The 23897-nt window shown below is 42.9% G+C and overlaps 1 protein-coding gene across 5 annotated transcripts; it reads right to left on the bottom strand.

Annotated features, from left to right (window-relative positions):
* Positions 1-1906: 1906 nt before the first annotated feature.
* On the bottom strand, positions 1907-23679 carry emsy (EMSY transcriptional repressor, BRCA2 interacting). Of its 5 annotated transcripts, none has more exons than XM_080779780.1 (20): positions 23485-23679; positions 21749-21857; positions 21129-21228; positions 20786-20860; positions 20425-20600; positions 19757-19912; positions 18969-19228; positions 17719-17986; positions 17066-17284; positions 16377-16526; positions 15822-15992; positions 15066-15256; positions 13685-13873; positions 13064-13274; positions 11557-11727; positions 9160-9315; positions 6845-7008; positions 5695-6294; positions 4306-4710; positions 1907-3554 (listed from the first exon to the last, which is right to left on the bottom strand). In XM_080779780.1, the coding sequence occupies exons 1-20, from the start codon at positions 23485-23487 to the stop codon at positions 3360-3362; spliced, it is 3969 nt and encodes a 1322-aa protein (XP_080635906.1). In that variant the 5' UTR covers positions 23488-23679; the 3' UTR covers positions 1907-3359. The 5 variants fall into 5 exon arrangements, with proteins under 5 accessions (XP_080635906.1, XP_080635909.1, XP_080635908.1 ...); XM_080779783.1 differs by having other exon boundaries at positions 4315-4710; XM_080779782.1 differs by having other exon boundaries at positions 4306-4707.
* Between the last annotated feature and the right edge of the window lie 218 nt (positions 23680-23897).

Here is a 23897-nt window from a genome sequence, read left to right as displayed (position 1 = left end):
AGATGTTAGCTCAATCAGTTTATGTGTACCATGCATAGTGTTATATTATGAGTTCAAATGCTGCTCTCAGTGTGTGTTGTCCACACACACACACACACACACACACACACACACACACACACACACACACACACACACACAATGTAATAAAGGTGCAAGTAGAATTACCAAGCTGGTCACTGAGCCAATGCATGAATAAATAGGTCATTGCTTACAATAACCATCCTCCAAATGGTGGTAAATTTGGTAATCTGCACTATAAATAAGCTCGGAATTTCCCATATCCTGTTTGCTACTTGGGAGTCGGGACTGATGAGTCTCCATACTGACATGTATTCTCTTTCACTTCATTGTGGAACAGTTCGACAACGTATCTCCAGGTTAAAGAGGTAATTACAGTATTGGATCTATAGTTTGTTAAAAAAAAATATATATATAGGCTATATACATATACATTGGAGAGATCAATGAATTTGTCCGGTCCTAGTGCCATGCCGTCTATCAACTGAAAATGTCCCCTTTACTACTGCCTTATGGGACTACGATAGGTTTATGTTAGGATGTTTCACAGCCAGGTGAGTCAGCAGCATAAGGAAAGCTGTATAGCACACTGTGGCCCATTCATCTTGGCAGGGGTGCATGGAGGAGGGGAGTGGTGGTGGGGGGGGAGGGGGTAAGTTAGCATGCTCCTAAACAGAGCCACATGTCCCTGGGTCAGCTCCAACCAATGCTGGGCTGCAGGATGGACCCCAGCCCCCAGGAGCCCCGCGGATCACTTTCAAAGTTAGGGAAGAACAGACCAATGCAGAATGAGGCTGGACCGCGTGGCCGGCTCACTCAAACCCAAAGAATCCACACAGACCCACCCAAAACGAGCCCACAGGCCATTTGACTCCCCACAAGAGACATTCGGAGGCAATAATGACATATTTGTAATAAGTAGAAGAGTGGAGAGGGAGATGTTCTCACCTGATGAATTTGCGGGAATTATCATTAGACTTGAACCTTGGTGCGTTGACATTGCTCTTCGTTTGTTGGAAACGAACTGGCCTTTGCCAGGTCTGTCTGGAGTGGAAACTGTGGTGGAGAGATTGAGACACTTTAGTCACCAACTGAATCTCGAGTCTAGTCTCTCCAATTATTCCAAGGTCAAAGTTGAGAATTTCAAAATGATGTAGTACGCATTAAATTCGCTTAAATACGTAAGCAAGGTATTTGACCCACATTTGCACTTCTCATTTCTCTATAAATACGTACCTCGAGTCATGTCCCAAATGGTCGTCACACTCTATGCCATGATGAATTATTTGTGTTTCTACTCCAGCATTAGTAGATTCATAACCCTTCAGTGTTGCATAAACCATCCCAGGAAGTTGACCAACATGGTCATCATAAACTAAAGAGCCTCAAAGTGTGTCTGGCCAACTGTGAAATGTCCTGTCACGAGAGAATGAGAGAGAAAGGTAGGCACAGCAGGCAACGTAAATTATGAATGCCATAAATTCAAACCTTCAAAATTGATTTACACTTGTCCCAAGACCACAGGCACAAGTGTAAACAACAAATCTGGTGGCAGTTGGTGCATGACCATGGGTACGGTGGGTTAGCACAGTCACAAGTTCTCACAACTAGGTTGGCAGAGCTCAAACTGCTTCAGATCAACTGGTTTGACTGTGCAAGAGATTACAGTTAACAAAAGACCACACTAATTCATCTTTTTAAATTACAAGAAGACTCTGTTGTGTGACCCCTGTAATAAATCCTGTATTTTGTATTCTGTACGTCTTGTTTGTGTTTTGTATGTACTTATTGTGGAAAATAAATAATGTCCTCCTTGTGGACAAAAACAATCTACAACAGCCTTGTGCTCACAAGTTGAAATAGCTAGAACATTTCAAAGACTTGATGTGTTCGACTAGCTGGTTTATTAAGCAGAGTACATTATTTTAACTGTTGTACTATTCCTCTAGTTGGAAAACGTATAAAATAAATGCATAGTTTGAATGCACTATGCAAAAGCAAACACTCAACATTTGGATTTTCATTAACATTATCTTTACAAAAGTACATCACTGGATACATTATTCAGTTAAAATGGACGATAAACACACACACACACGTCGGGGCCTTGTTCCTTCTTCCTGGGCCCACTGGTGCTTTCAGCTCTACATTCTGGTAAGAAATAAATTTTGTTTCATCTTCTTTTCACATTTTAGAAAACTATTCTACACATTCACAAATGTGTTAGCCTTTTTTCTGTGTTTGTCTCATAAGTTTTACCAAGAGGACACGTCCGTCATCTGCACTGGAATAGTCACTTAGTTTGTACATAAACAATAATTGGGGGGAATCTATTCAAACCGCTGCTCTTAACCATTGTCAAATGGCGTCCCCATTTTGGGGAATTCATAATGGTCCAAAAATTGTCAATATTTTCAAAACCAGCCAAATTTGTTCTTACTCCTACAGCACCATCGTATAAAATAGGGCTTAAGGGTTAAGAGACTCAAAATAAATGCTGATGAAATCACTGCAACACTGCCTTTTGTGAGGTCACCATCACTGAAAAAAAAAGTGGTGCAATTCCAAGGTGCGTGGAGATTCAATAGCTAAACTGTACCGGGCTGCTTTGTCGACATGCTTATGTCTTGTGAGCAATGTTTCCTCATACGTGTCTCTGAGTGTTTCTTCCTTAGACGATGAGGCTGAAAGGGAGCATTCCTCCTCGCTCACATACAGTACAGTACAGTATGTCACATCCAGGCCTACGCCCTTCAATGGTAATCATGAAGAAAGAAAAAAAGATTTTTGAGTCTTCATTTAAAAAAAGGTTTCTTCCTATGTTGAATATCTAGAGCATTTCACTGCAAAACAAGAGTTAAAACATTATTGAATCCAAACCCAAAACAACATCATGATCAGGTGTTCATGGTGACGTTTTGAGCCATTCCTTCCTTCCTAATCGACTCCAGGTCCGGGGACCACCAGGGGTCCAAACTAAATGGACCCGTAATGGAACCAAAAGGACCGCTTACCATTATTTTGTGCACTTGTATGTACTGTATCAAAAAGGGGCGGGGGGTTCGTGGCCTAATGCATACCAAACCGGAGGTCCTTGAAATTAAAGAGTTTCAGAAGCACTGCTGTAGTGCTGTGGTGGTGGTGGGACACACAGTCACACTAGGGTTGGTCAGAGCCGTCCTCTGCTGTACTGTGGTGGTGGGGCACACAGTCACACCAGGGTTGGTCGGAGCCGTCCTCTGCTGTACTGTGGTGGTGGTGGGGCACACAGTCACACTAGGGTTGGTCAGAGCCGTCCTCTGCTGTGCTGTGGTGTGGTGGTGGGGCACACAGTCACACTAGGGTTGGTCAGAGCTGTCCTCTGCTGGGCTGGTGGCCGGTGCCTCGTCGTTGCTGCTGTCCACCTCCTGCTCCATGGGGCTGTCCTCCTCCAGCTGCTGGCTGGTGTAGTTGGTGATCTCCAGGAAGCCGCTGGGTTCCACAACCACGTTGGACTGGCTGGAGTCTGGCAAGATGGAGTACTGAGGAATCACCTGCAGGATTACCAAAAGAAAATCAGGAAGGATGAGGGAATTTAGGTGTAAGGTGATATAGGATAAAATATACTGCAGTCACAGGCAGCGTCAAGGAATTGGATATAGCTACGGTGACAACTGAAGGGAGAGGGACAAAATAAATCAGCCTCAGTGCCATGTGAAATGGAATAGTCATGATCTCAGGGGGTAAATGTTGGCATACATACGGTTAGGGTACAATGTGTGGCTTCAGAAGCGGTGAAAACTGGGATTTACAGTGAATTCACCGTAAACTTGGCCATCGGAACAGCACACGACAAAGTCTGTTGTAATGTGTACATCGTCATACAGAGATATAATGTACGGGACTGCAAATAGTTCTTTACAGTGTGTTCACAACTGAACACTCACAAAGAAATACACTGCAAGTCCATTCATTTCTATGGACATTCTGCACCGCTTACGGATCGTTCCTGCAGCAACGCAGGCATGCATTAATGGCGGTAAAGCACACCCTCTCGTGTAATATTGCTTAATTCTTGCCCAAATTCATGATCCACTTGGCTTTTTATTTCTAATAATTAAAAAGGTGTTGCTCTGAGAAATATGCTCCCAATCTTCTGAAATTTACATTCATAACCTGCAAACGTTTATGATTTGTTACTGCAATAAATTAACCAGTGAGAACACTGGTTTATAAAAAGGCAAGCATCTCAACGTTTCTCTTTGATTTATATATAAACACCAAGCTGCTGTAAAAAAAAGATACCTCAATTACATCCAGGTCTTCTTTGCTCCTCTGAGCGGTGAGACCCTGCATGCGGCTGAACTGGGCCTTCGGGTGGGCATGATGACCCAGGGAAGAGCCAGAGCTGCTGATGAACTGGCCCCCCGACACGGCCTGTACGCCCACCGCCAGGGGCTTCCCCAGAGGGCTGCAGTCACTGGAGGAGTCCACCACCATGGGCTCGATGCTCGGGTCGATCTCCGCCTCCATCATGGAGATCTTGAGGATGTCGGACACAGAGGGCTTCCCTCCGGAGGAGGAGGAGGACGAGCTGGACTCGGGGATCAGCTTAGCGGTGGCCTCGGCGCTGCTGAAAACCGCAGAGGAATGGTGGCTGCTACCGAAGGTGATCTTGGTGACAGTGGCACTCTGTGTGATGATTGGCTGCTGGAATGAGAAGGTTTGAAATTGAGAACAAAAGGCAAAAATAAGTTTATGAAGTAGAGTTCTAGACAGTCCTGGTTACAGAGTTCCTAAACACTGTATCTCCACTCATAAGGATTGACGTAGGCTGCATCCTCTGAACAATGATGAAAGTCCCAGGCAGAAAAGGAGTTTCGTAACCATCTGGCAAAGGTACATATAGCATAGAATGTCACTGAAGGCCTATAACATTTCGGTATTGCGGTTAAAAGACCATAGCCTCAGCCCACCGAGCACACACATAAAACGACAGCTTTTTATTGCCAGTCTTCTAATATTAAATTGAAAACAGCGTGCTCAACTGTTACCTCACAATTGCTAATAGAGTCAAGTGTTTAAACTGAGACTAAATGGATCGATAGTGTTTGAACCAGAATACCATAAATCATTATTAGCTATCCAGAAACCCTCGAGGTCTACTTTTTGCTATTAAAAAAAATATATACCATTTATTAAACTTCAATATATGAAGAGAACCTTTAAAAGGTAGTGCAAGTGATTTTCTTTGGTTAAAAAAAAGTGTTAAAAAGCTCTATATTGCTATATAGTGTTTGTTGCAGTAACAGGAGTCTCCATGTCTCTCCAGCTATTTACTAATAGAAAATGCATTTTCAGAAACTGAAACTGGGATACCAATTTGATCCAATCAGGATAGAGAACGCAGTCAGGATAGTCCATGGAAAACTATAAACATTAAGCGCATAAATAGATTACTATCAGAATATAGTGATTTAACCTTTTAACAAAACACTTTTTGTTTTAACCAAAATATATCATTTACACTACCTTTAACTTGAATTTAAAAATGGAACACATCAGCTGCATAATTAACAATACCAATATATCAACCATATAAATAAATCGGTCTGGCTCAAATAATAATTGACATGTCCATATGTAAATGTGGATGAAGAAAAGGCATGTGATGCAGTATGCAGCCCTGCTCACCTGGCTGGAGGAGGCCTTTTCTGCACTGATAGGATGGTGGGCCTGCAGTGGAGGGGGCTGGGACATGACGGTGTGGATGGGTCTGTGGTGCGACGTGGGCGCGTGCTGGAGCTTAGGCAGCTGGGGCGTCACCAGGGGTTTGGTCAGGGCACTCAGGGCGGGGGCCTTCACTGCTCCTTGGCTCGGAGTGGGCGGTGAGGGCCTCTCAATGAGACTCTGACTCGGGGTCTGGGGCTTCATGAGCGGGAGCTGCTCCTGCAGCTTGGGAAGCTTCTTCGTCGACGTGGGGGAGAAAGAGGCACAGGAGGAGGAGGAGGAGGAAGTGGAGGAACAGGGCTGAGTCTGACTGGGCTGGGGCTTGCTCTGCAACTGGGGCATCGGGGGCTGGGCGGCGACGGGCGCGGCCTGGCGCCTCTGCTCGGGTTCGGACTGACTGGCGGGCGTCGGCTGGGGGGTTGAGGACGGGGTGGGTTGCTGCAGGTGGTCCATGGCGGACTGGCTGGAGCGATAAAACAGACCGGTCTGGGGGTCCAAGGTGTCGCCTTCGAGCTCCCCTGCCTCCAGGACGGTCTCGGATTTACTGAGAGCGCTGTCAGGAGGCTGCCCAAGAGGAAACAACACACACAGTCTAAGAACACTGTGGCTTCCCCGTGCAATCTGTAGCTATGGATAGTTGATTACTAGGGGTGCAGTTTGTGAACGAAGCGCCAATGTTACCTTAGCCATGATTGGCGTAGCAGCTTGAAATGAGCTATGCAGTTCGCTGTGATTGGCCTACTTTGATGGGGAAATGCAGTGTACTTTTGTGCGGACATACTGTACATACGCACTTACATACAGACCAACTGTGTTACAAAAAACACTTTGTGTGAAACCTACTTAATGATATACATCCACTGTGTTGAGACTTGAACAGCTTGGGCTAGCGCGTCTACACTACATACATGCACAATGTGTCCCACAAGAGGGGTTAACAGACAGTATTGTTTCTAGCAATAGCAGTGAACACACAGCGTGAGTTCAAACATGCAGTGTCGCTAGTGAACAGGATGACAAAGAGTTCGCATGGCCATAGCGCACGGCGGATTATCGACTGAACCTACTGTCGTGGGGTGGATGTTCAAGTTTATTTCTTGGCGTGTGTCCTCACCGTTTGGCTGAGGTGTAAGGCGGGGACTGCTGCAGAGGACGTGGCGACGGCCTTGCTGGTCACCGTCACCTGGCTGATGATTTTGAAGGGCTTCACCAGCTGCTGACTGGAGGACAGGACCGCTTCGCCATCCTCAGAGGACACGCCCACCCTGCCACCTTTACCTGTGGAAGGACAACCACACTGGTCAGTCCTCTCATCTCATTTATACACTATACTTCGGGGGAATGATGCGACAATGGATGATCACAGCACTCCATCTTTAAGTTGTGAATGCATGCCCCAAACGGCTTTGTAATACACGTTGACAGAGTGTTGTACCCGTCTGTCTGTCTGTGTCCCTTTTATGCCCATACTGTATATGGATATCTCTGAATCTGTCTGCCTGGCATTTCCTCGCACTGTAAACAAATACTCTGCGCTCAGGAAGAACCATCTTGGTGGACACGGCCCCAAAACTGTGGAGCATGCAGACCAGGTAACACTGGAGAAACTGTGAAAACCATGCTGTTAGAAAGATCGTTCCCAAAGTAACATCACCTCAATTCAGGGGAACCCAGACTTTCCTCCTGGCCTTATTGACCATGGGTTTAATTATTGGAAAGATAGCGGTATAACAACGTTAGAAAATCTTTTTACTGGTCCTATACTCATGATCAAATACAACAAAAATATGACCTACATCGCAGAATTTTTTTCAGATTTTTACAGGTGAGGGATTTCATTCTCAGACGCACAACACTATCAACTAATTCAACTACCTCTCTAATTGAGAGAGTGCTGACAATGGGTTTTACAAGAGGGTTTATAAGTATTCTGTATGGCATGTTAAGATCCAAAACAACTGTTGACACACAAGATGCTAAGAGGAAATGGGAAAGTGATCTTGAGGTTGAAATTTCAGACGAGGTTTGGTGTGAAATATTTGAAAATGCCAAAAAACTTTCTGTGTGTAATAGAGATTGGTCGATTCAGCTAAGAACCATACACCGATTACAGATCTCACCTAGCCTTCGCCATAAAATGAATCCTACTCTATCTCCTCTCTGTCTTAAGTGTAAAACTGAAGAGGGAAATTATATTCACTGTATATGGTCATGTCATAAGATTAAACGATACTGGTTGGGTATCGTGCAGCAGTTGAATGAGATCTTTAATATGAACCTGACCCTATGTGTTTGATTCTTGGGCTGCCTGATGACAAGATTGTTAACAAGTTCCATACACGTCTGTTTAATCTCTTAACTTATGCTGCTAGGAAAAATATTCTGTTGTCTTGGATTAATGAGAAACCACAAACAAAAAAAGATTGGCACAAAATAATCATGCAGTGCATGCCGTTGGAATTCCTAACCTGCCTGCTATGCTCCACCACAGATACCTTCTATAAAATATGGGACCCATATTTGAGATTTGTTGGCCCTCAGTTAGCTACCACCTTGACCATAGGGTTCCTGGACAGAAGCGATGCCACTAACCTTGATGGATAAAGTTATGTATGTTATTGTTATGTATATGCATATCTTTTATTTTCTTACATTTTCTCTGGAGTTGTTAACCCATCTAGACTTTCAAGCACCAAACTGAATGTGTCCATATTTGTATATTATTTTTGTATTTTATGTTTTTGGTATATGTGTATAACTGTGTCCTTTGTTCCACAACATGACTGAGCTGAGCTGTCTGTTTTTGTTTGTTTGTTATGTTTTTCCTGTCTTGTCTTTGTCAGTCATAAAATGTAAAAATCAATCAAAAAAAAATATATAATATTATTGAAAAAAAAAAAAAAATCGTTCTGTACAGTGTACACAGAAAAATCAGGAGTGTTCATTTTAACGCCTCCAAGGGTAAGAATTGATGCTTTTGTGTCATGGAACCCTATGCAGCCACATGAATACCGTCGCCAGTAAGAGCGTGACTAGGTCTGGGCTGCAGCTGGTTAGAACTGGCACAGTTACTAGGCAACCAGAAGAACATTTTTCTGATTAAAATGCCTGTGTGCACTACAAGGAGCTGTGAAGCACAGCATTCTTAGACCGAGTGGACAGTTCATTCTTTTACCCAGACATTTCTTATGAGGGTTTTATAACGTTTATCTTCAACCATTTTTCAAGACAGACAAGTACTAAGCAAACAGCCAAGCTTTCAAAGTATTAAGGTTTTGGATTTTGAAAACCCACATTTAACATGAATCCAATATGTGGTGAGCTTCATCCCTCTCTCAGCTAAGTGGTCCTTGGGCTGAAAAAAACTTGGAAGACCCCTGGCCTAGGCCTCCAGGGACTCTCCAAAATCTGCATCAGCATCAATCTTACCTGCTGTAACGTAGTCAGCGCTGGGTTCTGCTTCCGAGGTGGAGGGCCTGGGTGGCTCCTGGGTCTGCTTCCTCTCCTGGGCCAGCTGGATGGGCACCGCCATCTGGCTCAGGTCTATGGTGTGCTGCCTGGGTTTGGCCTCCCCCTTCTCCTTCACTGTCCGTCAGGGGGACAAAACTCACACTTAAACCACTTAAGACGCTAGCGTCCCTATTCTGGGAATGTCATAATGGGACAACATAAACAATTAAAAAAAAAAGGCCAAAGTTCGGCACAATAACAAAATCTTAACAAGCTTGTACAGTAAATAGGCTATTTTCAGGGGATAGGGAGATTTGTAGGGGGGAAAAGGGAGGGGACCAAGTTTGTTGAAGAATTGTAGTGGGTAGCAAGGGCGTGTGGTAATCAGAAGGTCACCGGTTCATGTCAGTGACACTTAACCCCTAACTGACCACCCTGAGCAATCGCTCATTCGGACCACCTGAGCAGCCAGCAGCTGAGTGAAGCTGAAAATGTATGTCCTAGGATTAATAAAGTCTACCAAAAAAGGACAAGTTATTTGCGTGTGTTTATTAGGTATGGTTGGTGGACTACAGTACAGAGAGCTGGGTTTTTGACCAGAATGTCACGAGTGCGATTCCCCAGGCTGGCAGGGGAAAGTGAAAGAGAAAGTGGTACATTTTAGTTAATGTACCTCTGCCAATAAAACAATAATCATTTACCCCATTCTAATCCCTGTATATTTATTATTATTATTATTATTATAATATGTATATATTGTCCTCTGTTGAATTTCCCTATCTACAGTATAAAGGTGTACGACATCTCTAGTTATCTATCCAAACACATGTAAGGCATCAGTGTTTTGAGGGAAATTCCTTAAGGTTGTCATGTTTTATACTCTATTGCATTCAACAAGGTTAGGCCTTTCCAACACAGAGTATGTGTTTATTCAGTAGACGGATGTATGCAATTTCCATAGGCTTTTTTGCGGAGGTAAGCAAAGAGTATCATTTATCAGTAATCCAACACCCAATAGTCATAAGACGCCGCACTCTGCATTCAACAAAAAGACAAACTCTCAATGTAGGGAAGCTAAAATACATGATTGATGATATTTATTTATTAATGTTTGTCTCCGGCTTTGAATCAGTGCGAGTGCTGCTTGGCTAATGGATAACACAATATTTGGCAATGGAGTTTAGTCGTGCATTTTACTGGAAACACGTTATGTGCCCGCAATGTGCTTTCCAACTGTTTTGCTTGACCAGGAAAATAGAGAACATATGAAATCAGATTCCAACACCTGATTCAGATTAGAATTTAGAAGACAACAGTTGGACACGTCAAAATGTTTTCTCTGAGCTCTTGCAATTCCGAGCACAAACACATTTGGAGTTTATTTCTTTTAAGCACAATGACCAATTAATTGTTAATAAGAAATTCTCATCATGTTTCCTACATACAACTAGACTAAAAAGGAGCCCATTGGAACGGTTTGCTTTAATGTCGTTTCCTTCATTGCCTACGGGACCTGTTCCATCATATTTCAAATGGGCACTTATCCAGCCTCTCGTTAAAAAGCCTTGTCTGGATATAATTATAGATTTCTCAATTCCCACTTCAGATTTGAGTATTTGAGAGCTTTGCATGTGCAAAGGTTTACCGACTATATGAACATGCATCTTACACATGATTTTAAAGCGAATCCTTACACAAATTGTTAGATTAAAGCGTACTATGGTGTCACACAAAAATAGTGACATTTTTTAAAGATCTTGCAGGAAAATGTGTGTGTGCGCCTATGTCATCATTTTACTAAAATTATATTGGCAAAGTGGCATAAATGTGACCCAAAGCTCCACCAATCTATGAAGCGGACGGGTTGGGTTGGCCTATCAGGAAAGCCTACACTCCGCCAAAATACACAGAGATTCGATGCCTGCTCCGCAGAATCGGTGGGTCCTCTTCAGATCCGGGGACAGACAGATAAAGATATTTGTGGTTTTCCGGTTCTCTGAAATTGTTTTCCTGACCAAATTGCCATTCCCCACTGCACTCCCCCAGTGTATGAGGTCAGACGGCACTCAAGTTACGTCCGGGACAGTCAGACAGACATACACAGATCTTGTGAATTAATATATGCTATTGTGTATGCTATGTTACTCATGTCTAAGTATGCATTCTTTCATTTGCAATTGTGTTTACATTCAAAACACATGTGCATGAAAACTAGGTTTGACTTGACATCCAAATGTAAAACAACACAAGGGTTCACTTGCAAATAGAACCACACTTGTAAAAGAGACTTCAGTCTCAATGTGGTTTTTACTGGTTAAATAAAGGTTAAATAAAATAAAAAACAACTAAATGGTGTTGTTGTGCAGTGATAGTGACCTGTTATCTGCTGCAGTTCCAGCAGGGCTTTGATGGTGGAGGTGGCGGACTGGGATTCCCCACCAGACACATCTTGGTAGATGATAGTGGGGTTAGTTTCCACTGATGAAACCTCCTGCTCGGTCCAATCCTGCTCCCTGGAGGACAACACGTGTACTACAGGCTGAGGGTCTGGCAAAGACAATGGAGGGAAAAAGAGTGGGTTTCAGTTTGAATCATCCAAAAATGTCCTAGGCCTTGCAGGACCAGACTTTGAAAAGCCTCCCAAATGTTGCTTAGTTTTAGTATAATCTAATAATAAACGCTATTTTCTATTCCGCACTTCATACAAAACATGCAGCTCAAACACAAAAACAGAATCAAAGGACATAAAAAAAACAAAAAACTTCTAGATAAAGCACATAATTAAAATCAATTAATTAAAAAAAAACACATGTAAAATGACAACTGAATTGATGTGATTGGTTAGCCAATTTGTTCATCTACATATGATGTAGATTTTCCTTTCATTGTCAATGGCATTTAATGTTTGTGTTGCCACAAATTTACGTCATATGTCAGGCACAGGAATTCTCCTCTCATTGTCAATGGCAAATGTGGTTTTGCCATTGACTTAAACTTTGGTTAAGAATATAGGTTTTGTGTTTAAAGGCTACAACAACAGAGCCCAGCCCGTCTGATCTCTTTAGGTAAGGTGTTACATCATTCGGGAGCATAATTGAAGACAGCTGCATCACTGCATACTACAGTCCCCTTTTGGGTGAGATTATGCTCATGCATATCTAACAAGAGACACTGGCCCAGAACAGACACAAGTGGAAATGCTTTGCTGCTGCCCTACATGATGCCAGCAGGCAGTAAGTAAGCATATCGAACAAGCCTGCATTAAAGGACTTTAATGCTCTGATGGAACAGAAAACAACAGGGATTCTGTGATGAAGGCTGACCCTAACCTATTGAGAGCTTTATAAACAAGTAGAAGGACTTTTAATTTAAGAGACAGGGTTAGTCTGGCTAAGACTGGAGTGTTGTGTTTTGCATTACTTTGCATAGAAATATCAGGGAAGGCAGTCAGCAAATGAAGCCGAATGACATTCCAAGGACAGATGAACAAAAAGCAGAAACCACACACTAAAAATTCTGTGCAAGTATCCTATTTATTGTGAGCTTTCTGTCATTTGGCCTTCTTCAGACATCATGCTGCCAGGGATGATGAGCGGTAGTTTAGTTCACTGTTCTGAATGGCAGTTGAACAAAAAAACAAACAAATTTCGAACCTCTCATAGCAATATGAAATAAGTTTTTTACAGGCTCAGTTTACTCTCTAAATGAAATACTACTACCGGTACTTTGATCTGCAAAAACGTCCCACTTTACACAGCGGCCGGGCTGCTGTCAGCTAAAATGAACAAAAGCGCCCAGTACTCTCAAACCTTACACTTTACAAGTCTCTTTCGATAAGCGCATCTGCTAAATGCTTAAATTGTAATCTTTAAAAATGGTATACCGTGTGCACTGCTGTGGGAGGCCTCCTCAGGGGGTGCGCTGCTCTCCGTCAAGCTACTGGATTCGTCCTTTGCCAGACCTTCTTGTCCCGAGCTCTGGACATGTCCCAGTTCTGAAGAGCGAGCTACCTGTTGGAGCGTCTCCGTCACCAGCTGTCTGGTCTGTTCACTCACCACCGCCGTCTGGAACACCGGTTTGGGTTTGATGAGCACCTGCAGGGCGGGGGGGGGGGTCGTTTTAACATTAACCCTATCGTTCCTATTCTGGGGCGGACATTGAGCAAATGTTGCAGATCTAACAAGCTCACTACACGCTTTAAGAGACCTTTCAGAACATGTGATGTGGCAATAAAGCTGGACCTCAAGTTGAATAGACAATACATTAATTAATTGAAACCTATACTACATTGTACAAATGCACGTGCATCGCAATTAGCCCTGCAGCCCTGACTGTAATTATGACTGAGACAGAATTGATTAGATCAGTTGTTCTCAAAGTGAGGTCCAGCTAAATGATTGACAGTTTGGAAGATAGTCTGAGGGTCCCTGAAATTGAAACGTTTCAAAGACGGAGATTGGATTGGATTAGAGACGGTGGAAGAGAACAAGAAGATATTACCGACCTGTGTCTTGCCTTGCTGTCCGTAAACAATCTTGGTGGGTATGATCTTGGTGGTGGTGGTGGTGGCCTGGGATACGCCGGAGATCATGCCTTTAGGCTGAGTGACTATCATCTTGGTGATGGGCCTGGAGGCTGTGATGATGGCTGGCTTGGCTCCCTGCACGGCCTGGAGGCCCTTGTCTCCCTGCTGCTGCACACAAGAACAACGGTCAGTGGAGCTTATACTCTACGGCGTGCAGCGTCACAAAGTCCACACGCAAACAGGCGAGACAGATGTGTGGTGTCGTGTACAGCGGTGGAAAAAAGTACTCAATTGTCTCACTCAAGTAAAAGTATCTAATGTAGAACTACTTCTCGTAGTACGGAATTCAAAATGTAGTTGAGTAAAAGTACAAAAGTACTCACTATGCAGAATGTCCAATTTCAAGAAGTGTATAAAAAACATTTGAAAATAGCAGATCTACACGGTCACAATGTGTTGCGACGAGACGCATTGCGAGTGTGTAGATCGGATATTTTCAAATGGCCGAAATGTGTATAGGGCTGAAGTGTGTATGTTTTCAAATAAATGTTGTAGAGTAAAAGTACAATATTTGCCTCCGAGGTGTATCGCAGCAGAAGAATTGGAAATACCGGTATTCAAGTAAAGTACAAATACCTCAAAATTGTACTTAAGTACAGTACTTATGTAAATAGTTACATAGTTACTTTCCACCACTGGTTGTATATAATTATTGTGTCTTGATTTTAACTTAATTGAATGTGTTAAATATATCAATAAGATATGATGCTATATAAGATATATGAAGAAAAGACACAGGAATAGAGGGTATGCGCATGCTTAAAGTGAATGGCACATCGAGTGGCAAAGCAACATGCAAAGTGAGTTTAACATTGTTTAACGTTGTTTAATGCAATCAGATAGGACTTTTATGTTTGGATGCATGGGCTGTCAAGGCCAGAAAGTAGTTTTTTGCCACTCGGTAGGCATTCCTGCATAACTTCCGGATTTGATGATGATGATGTCACACGCATACCCTCTATACACACACAAAAACAAGAAAGACTCAGTCATAATTGCCAGCTGCAGCAAGCTCCCGTTCATGAACATTACATCTATTATATACCAGTACTCTAAGGTCGCGCCCCTCAGAGTATGGGTTTTATGCCATTCAGACTATGGGTTTTATGGGTAAGTCTCCCATTGGCTTAGGGGCAGCCTAGAGGCAGCCAATGATGAAAACGTGTCCACTACGGCCGTTAGTAGAGGTAGGTGAACATGTTGTCCCATCGCTTTTCAAGCAGCTGGCAAAAACAACACAAAACATCATGTACACACTTTCAATAATAACAATGAAATAAACCTGACGTATACAATACACCTTGAATGGAAAGTCCTTGAATGGAAACTCAACTCGACTCATAGTTCCACTGACCCCAGCGTTTAACAAGGTCGTAACAACGCTTTTGCCAGGCAACCCTTGGATAGTGGCTCCTTTGCCCGTGGTCTTCTGAACCACTATTACATTGGGCTTGGAGGTCATGGGTATGGTGGTGATCTTTGTGGTCGTACCTGGAACAGAAGGTTATCATTTACTTAACTTTTCACCTTACTGGTGTAGCATTGACTGTGATATCGCGTAATCTCACTGTATCTACCGTACTAGTTTCCTTGCCCTGTAACCTGCTTTTAATCAATGCATTTCTGTACAGCATTTGGTGACTTAATTTCACCAGCGCAACCAATAAAGATCAAATCGCTTCATTCAAGAGCATTTTCTAGGCAGTAAAATTACAAGCCAGGCAGAAATTCGAGTCCCGATCCCGTCGAACTTTGCTGTGTGTCTCCCCCCCCCCCCCCATCTCTCTCCCTGTTTTCTGTCTACCTACTGTGATTCATCAATGAAGGCAAAAAAGCCCAAAAGATATCTTGAACTTAAACGTAACTTTAAATACATTCACCCACCAACAACCAGGGGCGGAACTCTCCAGCTCTTTGGGTTCAGTGACTTGCTCAAAGACACTTCCGACACAAAGGCAGGATTGAACCAGGAACCATCTGGTTCACAAATGGCCATGCTACCTCCTAAGCCATTGACACGTGTGTGTGTGTGTGTGTGTGTGTGTGTTGGGCTCACCAGACACAATGTTACTGGTTATGATCTTGCCCCCCAGTGAGGCCAGAGACTTTGGGACCACAGTGATAATGCTTCCACTGGTAGTCTTGACGTAGGTGGCTCCGCCTGTGGAGCCCGTTATTCTGCTGATGCTAGGGCTCATGGTGGGTCTGGAGTAGGTGGTATGCGTGACTGTAGGAGTAGGAAATAAATACGTGAATAAATAACATTCAATGTCAGAAATGCATCTGAAAATTGTCTGAAATCAGAGGGACTGGGGAAACTAGCCCCAATATGCACCACTGAATTGTTGTATAATTACAAGTGCAGGTGAACATGTCATCAAACTAAACGTTCAGGGGCAACACCGCGTAATAGAAGCCTAAAAATATCATAGATTTATACATTGACGACTTTATAAAATAGAAATCCCCCTAAATGTTAGCAAATAACGCTGGGTTTTAGACAGATGTGGCAAAAAAGGGGAACGCAACGTCGCAACAGTGATGATCTCTCTCGCTCGTACACACACACACACACACGCACGCATGAATGCACACACGCACGCACACACACCTGTGGGCTGGGAGATCAGCTTGGTGGTCATGATGGCTCCGTTGCTGCTGACGACCATGATGGGGGTGGAGCTACTGCTGGACAGGGCCACAGACGAAGGCTTGGGTAAGATCTTACTAGGCTGCATCTGTTGGGTGATTATCTTCACTCCTACACAGACACACAAAACATTCACTTGACAATTTTCACATTCACTGTGGTTTCTCATTTGAACTTACAGCACAAGGGCTTGCCTATCATTTCCCATATGAAATATGAACACAGCGCAATAAGCATAGCAGTGGGCTTGGTTTTCTGGATCCACTGAAAAATCGGCCATTCATTTTTCCCATAGAGATTTACAAAAACATTTATATCATTTATTTTAAGCCGAGAATCAAGCCATCCAGGATCCTGGTGAGTGAACTCGTGACCATATAACCTTTGATTCTGTGAAAAAATTAAAAACACCAAACAAAGGGAATTTATTAAATGTAGTATATCATATAATTTAAAAAATAAATCCTCCACAGAATCAAAGGTTTAATAGTCATGACTCAAAAGGATCCTGGATGGCTTGATGGCTTAGAATAATTTATGTCAATATTTTTGTAAATCTCTATGGGAAAAATGGATTGGAGAGTTTTCAGTTGGGTCCAGAAAACCACACCCACCGGTATGTCTCTTCAAAGCGGTCTTATCCGTCTTACCCGACTCTTGTTTGATCTGGATGGTGGGCTTTGAGCCAGGCGGGGCGCTGGAGGCCTGAGCCTGGCTGATGCTGGTGATGCTCATAGGGGAGCCCTGCTGCAGCTGCTTGGGAGACTGCTGTTTGGGAAACTGGGCCAGGATCTGGGTGGGAGAGCCCACCAGAGTCTTAGGGGAGGGAAGTCTGGCTGTGGCCACCTTCACACCAGCTGAGGGAATACCTGAGGTGGGAAAGGTCATTTTTGAATTTCTGTATTAGTATATTATTTGACATTAAAACAAAAACATAATCAAAATGCCCCTGAAATCACAAGTTGAGAGCAAAATGTTTCCCCAATATTTTTGAAGGAACTTTTTTTTTTAAATATACATTTCACTGTTTCAGGCTCATCCAAGTACACTTTCATAGGCCAACTCCAGATTACCAAAAGAAATTAAACCAAATAAAAGTTTCCACAGACAAACTGCACTAATGATTGCATAAGAGATCACACAAAAGGTTAAAAAAAAATCCCAAGATTAGTGCAACGTCAAGGACACAAACGCCTGCCAGCTTCCATACCCGTGAACATTTCCTATTTCCTTCACTAGAGTTCTTGAGGATAACATTCTAAAACTTTTTTCATTACAGTGCAGAACAAAGCAACGAACGTACAGGATGCGACCGTCGACATGACCACAGAGGGGCTGGAAGAGACCACGCTGGTGACGGCAACCGTTGGGCTGGGGAGTGCCGAGGGGGTGGAGCAGCCTGGAAACACCACCGTCTGTTTCTGGGTGGAGGCGGTCAGCATGGAGCTGGAGACCAGCTTGGCCATGTTGGCTGCAGCAGCGTGGTGGTGGTGGTGGTGGTGGTGAGAGTGGGACTTGGAGAGGATGTTGGGCACAAAGTTGGAACTTGGAGAGGTCGTCACGATGATCACCTGACCGGGGACAACAACACAGACACAAACGTTTTGGGACTTAATGCTTCAGTTTAAGTAAGCCAGTTCATAATGTGTTAGTATTTCTTGCATAAGGAGAAGAGACTGGAGCAGCACGGACATTTAGAGCCTTTTATTTAGGTGCCGAGTATACAAATGACTAACGTTTCGACCTTGCGGTCTTCATCAGAGTCATAGGGTGGTAGCATTTGGGCATGTCTTAAATACAGGCTGGGCTATCAATGAGCCAATGACAAGATACCATGAAACATGTAATAACCAGTTACTACCAGCAGTCTAGACAGTTAAGAGGGTGGCTATGGAAAAAACGCTGTTGAACAGTAAAATAAATAAAGTGAAACAGTGATTTAACCATAAAAAAGCCATCAATATTAAAAAAACTATATTTAGGAACAGTGCACAGTGCACATACATAATTAAGGGCCTTGTGGCCAAATATATAGATTTTTTTTAATACAGAGGTAGATCAAAAACAAGACAATAAAACACTCTCGGGGGAAACATTTTTAGTATTTCTATTTGAATGGCATTGTACCTCCTGTGGATCAATGCAACCACAAATCTCAGTCAAGACATCAACACTGGCCCATATTCACCACAACGCTCGCACGGACAGTCGGACTTTCAAATAAAATAGGTTTTTCTCAATAGCACAATGACAAAGGCAGCTGTCTGTCTGACTCAATTGGTACTTTCTTCTAGGTCATTACTACGACTTCTACCACTTGATGGAATAGTCAATTCATGTATATTCCATGTTTGACATACTGTACATAGGGGCAAGATATAGTTATAGTTAGTTAGAATATAAATAAACTCTAACATTGCAAATATTTTAATTGTAGTGTTTCAAACGTGATATAACACAGGCAAGGTTTGTACTAACATGCTGGTGGAAGTTCATTCCACGGTGTGGGAAATAACCAATTCTGAGCCATACAGTTACAGTATATGGACTGACCTTCTGAGTGGTGGTGTTGGTGGTCTGGATGGTGGGTTTGGTGAAGGTGATCTTGACCGGGGACAGATGCGGTGGCAGGGAGTTGGCGATGCTCTGCATGATGTTGCTCATCTTGGGGCTGCCGCTCACGGGCACAGTGATGCTCTTGGAGATGGCCGGAGCCACCTTGGTGACCTCCTTCAGCACCACGGGGGACGAGCTGGACGAGTTGGTCCTCCTCCGCTTGCGAGGCTTCTCATCCTCGTCCGAACAGCTCACACCTAACGTTGGAAAGGAGAGTGTGAACGTTAAGGAAAAGAGTGCAGGGACTGTGAACCAGATCTGTGCTTCTTACAGTTAGTTAGCCAATTATGTGCAGTTAGGTAGGAATCAACAACGTGAAAAAGCGACACTCCAAAATGAAAGTGGAGTGCTGCTTTTTCCACTTAGTTGGTTTATGAGTTAAGTGATATTTAAAGTTGAGCACCCACTGCCTTAACCAAGGGCAGTATCCAGAGGAAGCTGGATACTGCCTTTCTTTATTTAGTTTCTGTCAGTCTATGTGCTTGTTTATTAGATAAGTTAGTCTCTGGGCTCGCTAGTAACCTCTTTGCGTTTGTTAGTTCGTCTCTGTGCTTGTTAACTTATTCACAGGCCAATTTCTCCTGAGTCTACTGTCAGGATTCCATTCTCCAATGCGTTCTTAACTATTACACAAAAAGTAACGACTGTTACAGTGTTTCATTTCGAGTTTCTCTTAACTGTACCGGTGTCGATGCATAAAGGGACGGATTGTTTTAGAGACTCACTTTTCACATAGACGGTGCTCCCGCTGGGCAGAACCACCACGTTGGATGCGGGACTAGGCGGCCGTGGAGATTTCACTGCGGCTCCCAGAGTGCCGCTGGTGGCTGTAGCGCTGGTGGACGTGCACGTGGTGCTTGTGTAGGAGTAACACACCACCACTACATGGAAGATAATAACATCATGCCCTTAGGTTAGCTGGTGCACAAATTATGGTGCATAAAATATAAAGGAAAAAACACAGAAAAATAAAAAAGGGTGAAGCAAAAAGAACTCGCCTCAATACAAAAAGTTAAAAAGAAGCACATTATAAATAATATACATATGAACCGAAATACACAAGAAAGAATATAAATAACATCGGTGTAATGCAGGGAGTGATGAGGGAAGCTGTGTGTGGAGGTGAGTTAAAATTAAGGGTCTAACCCTGTGTTCAAGAAATTAAGGTGAAGAGTGAATTTGTGCACATCTCTGTAAGGAAAAGGTCTGTAATGGTTCATCAAACAGGTCTGATTCTGTTGAGATTCACTCGTAATTTGTTTAACTATACCAAAGTAGGGAGTGGGAAGCTACTATTATGGATGAACTTACAATAAACAGTGTGGATGGCAACCTGTAAGTCGGAATGGACTTATGAGTAAAAGTAAATTAATTACAAAGAATATTTTCCTACCTTCTTTGTTTCCCGTTTCAGCAGGTAGAAGGAGGGAAGCATTTTGATTGGCGGCGGCGTTGGCTACTGCGTTGGCAGTCACTGTAAATGCTGTCTGAGGGACCAGTCTTGGCATTAAGGGGACAAGTCGTCGCCCTTCAATGGACCATTCTGAAGCACTGTTAGGACCGGACATGCTGCAAAAGACGGTGTTCAGCATTTTATCCTGGATCAAGAATTTCGTTGTTTCAACAGATAGTCAATAGTGTCCAGATGACACTATCTAGTCTCATAGATCTATCGATCTATGAGACTAGATAGTGTCATCTGAAATATTGACATATTTCCCAGCCCTAGTAGTTATTGTATATACTGTACTTACTGATATGCAATTGTTGTGAGGCGCTCATCATTTACTGCCCTGCGAACTTCTGCGCGATGACGCTCTGTTGAGATACTAGTGGGCAGGGAGGCAAAGCACATTTTAAACCCAACACATTGGACATGGATGTTTCGTGGCTACAAATGGCAGCAAAGTATTCCTTTCTTAGTAATAAAATGTATCAGAGTAACCAAATTTATGTTGAGAACAAGGGAGTCAATTTAATTAGTTACATAATGGCAATACTGTTGCACAAAATGTGTACAATTTTACTAAAATATTGTAATGATTTTACACTACTTTGCAGCATAATACATACTGAAACACAGGTCTAAAGAATTACCCAAGAATTTTGGTGAGTTCTCCTAGGAGATCCTTCTTGTCCTTTGATAGATCTCCTTGGGCTCTCAAAGCACTAATAACCCCTGCATAAGCCTCCAGTTCTGGTAAATACATGGACACATAATTTACATAACAAAAATATATATTTCTTCAATGTTTCTAGTACAGCCCATAGAGTTTAGTATCAAGTCATCAAAATACAAATGTCGGTTTTCGTACAAAAAAATGATATCTCTATAGATTCAGTGATGATTATGAACAGAAAATGGTTAGTATCGGGTACTTATTTACACAATGGAATTATGGCAAGCGGTCCCTCTTTATATGGGGGCAGCGTTGACATACAGCCACACTGGCCAAAGTGGTGTTTACATTTATGTCTTTGTCTATGATACAGCCCAGCAAATTATTACATAGGTTGTAAAACTATGAGAACAAGCACATACATTTCTTACTGTGATTTAATGAAATAAAATATATGAATATGACCAAACACTGCTTCAACCTGTCAAAATCCAAAATAAACTGCCTGACACGAAACATTCTTCTCATCATCTTTAATTGTGGGCTTTGTTAGTTCCAGAAACTGTGGCAGCACTTTTGTTGTGGTCTTAGTCTTACCCAGTTTACGGAGAATTCGTTTGCACTCATCTCTGCCGAGGTCCAGTATGGTGGGCCAGACCACAGGCATGGTCCCAGTCAGTACTGGTTTCTCCAGCTGAATCATGGGCTTCATGAAAATACGATGAAAACACAGCATTACTATAATTAGTCAAGTCAAGTACATTTGTTATATATACTAGTGGCGTTTTTGTAAAAAATAATAATCTGAGAATCTTAATTTCCCTCAATGTCTAACATACAAATCTACATTTTGCTGATACAGTATACAGAAATAATACACACATCAGGGCAGAAGACCATTTAATGGTCGAAACATTTTCACGAGCTGCACACAGACACCATTCTGTCCGGGCTGAGGGACCCGGAATGACAGCTGGACTTCATTTATCAAAACTTCCTCTGATCATCAAATGTTTGGGGCACAAGCACCTATCGCAACGCGCCTGGCAATTGTGTGCACCAAACATGTCCCTATTTAAGTGCCCACCTATCCTTCTATTGACCTTATGCACAGCACTGCCATCTTGACAGCAAGGTGCCAACTAGGTGCAACTTCCCATTTACAGCTCATTCATACAAACAGAGAAGTCCTATCTAATTGTATTAAACAACGTCAAACTCACCAACATTGTAGCTGTACGAAAAGCTTTAATTATCCTCTTTCTATCTGCAAAGTGTTTGTTTCATAAAACTCCACTGTAGACTTGTTATGAGCTCCTTTCTGTCAAGAAATTCCTTGCAGGTGATTTTTTTGGAAGTGCTGGAGTTTGGAAGTGCTCGTTGACTATCTCAACAGGCCATGCGTACCACCCGTTTTGCACATAATAATGCAGGAGGCAACAGGAGGTTGCTTTACTAATAACGAGTGCTTCCAAACTCTGACACTTAAAAAAATAATCATCTGCAAGGAATTTCTTGACAGGAAGTAGCTCATAACGTGTCTACGGTGGATTTTTATGAAACAAACACTTTGCAGATAGTAAGACGATAATTAAAGCTTTCCGTACAGCTGATGTTGGTGAGTTTGATGTTGTTTAATACCATCAGATAGGATTTTTCTGTTTGGATGAATGGGCTGTTGCACCTAGTTGGCAGTGGCACCTTGTTGGCAAGATGGCAGCGGTGTGCATAAGGTCAATGCAGTGGTTCCCAAAGTGGGGTCCAGGGTAGCTCTGGTCAATGCAACGGTGCAAAGCGCATCAGGCTATGACTGTACAGTATGGACCAGAGATAGGTCCAGGGATCCTCAGGAAGTCAGGGTTCCTTTATCTCTGGTCCATACTATAGCTCTTAAATGCATTAGAGCTATGGACCAGAGCTTGGGTTTCCTGAGAGGGTTCCAAATAGACACTTGCACTTGTAGGTCTGTAGTGCAACTACGAGAGTGATATTATAGGCAATAGGCTAATGGTTGTCACTGTTATTGAAATTCTAAACGTTTGAGAATGAGAACCGCTGCTTTTAAATGCTTTTCATTTATCCCATGATTCATTGCGCACCTCCGGAGGAAGAAGAGGAAAAAAACAAGACCATCCCCAACCTAATAATACATTCCGTTCTTATTCTGCCATGGTTAATGCAATCTCATCGACACCATCTCTCTTCAAAGGAAACAACTTTGATCAAAGCTCACACATTTTTTGTTTAAAAGAAAATCTTCTCAGTAGTATATCGTCCATTTAGCCTGCAGCTAGCCTCTTACTGTAGCTGGATGTGATAATTCAATGTCTTACCATCCGTTCACAGGCCAAATAAAACACGTCTCGATGTCAGTTCCGTGGTCTAATATGGACGACCGCGTGACATTTATCACATCCTCCAAATGATCATCCGTATTCAGTGGTGTAGAAACGGTACATTTAATTCCTCGGCTGCAACATTGGTGTTGTTTTTATGCTCAATCTGTCTTCTCTCTTCTTCTGTTTGCTTCCTCTGTCTTCTTCTGCTGCTTTTGCGGCGGATTTGACGCCTGTCGGTGTATGGCTGCCTCCCACTGTTGGTGTTAGGTACTGCCCGCTGTTCAGGCCTGTACCAAAGAGAGAAAATGTCCATCTCAGCTTCAACTTTCAGTCTGTCCACTCAACTGCAGTGCAGCTCATCATTGGTGTTCCTCAGTCAGGTCTGACTGGGTCTGAGCAGACTGCAG

Source organism: Protomyctophum bolini (genome assembly GCF_963924005.1).
Source record: "Protomyctophum bolini genome assembly, chromosome: 13".
In the NCBI taxonomy this organism is placed as follows: domain Eukaryota; kingdom Metazoa; phylum Chordata; class Actinopteri; order Myctophiformes; family Myctophidae; genus Protomyctophum; species Protomyctophum bolini.
The sequence above is the reverse complement of the archived record's forward strand: the minus strand, read 5'-3'. Positions and strand labels throughout refer to the sequence as shown.

What these genes read in the sequence shown, in the direction of transcription:
- emsy (XM_080779780.1), bottom strand. An exon ending in CCAACACCACCACTCAGAAG is followed by an intron (nt 17,987 to 18,968) that starts GTCAGTCCATAT and finishes GTCCCCGGTCAG; the next exon opens with GTGATCATCGTGACGACCTC. An exon ending in AACCAGTAACATTGTGTCTG is followed by an intron (nt 15,257 to 15,821) that starts GTGAGCCCAACA and finishes CTTCTGTTCCAG; the next exon opens with GTACGACCACAAAGATCACC.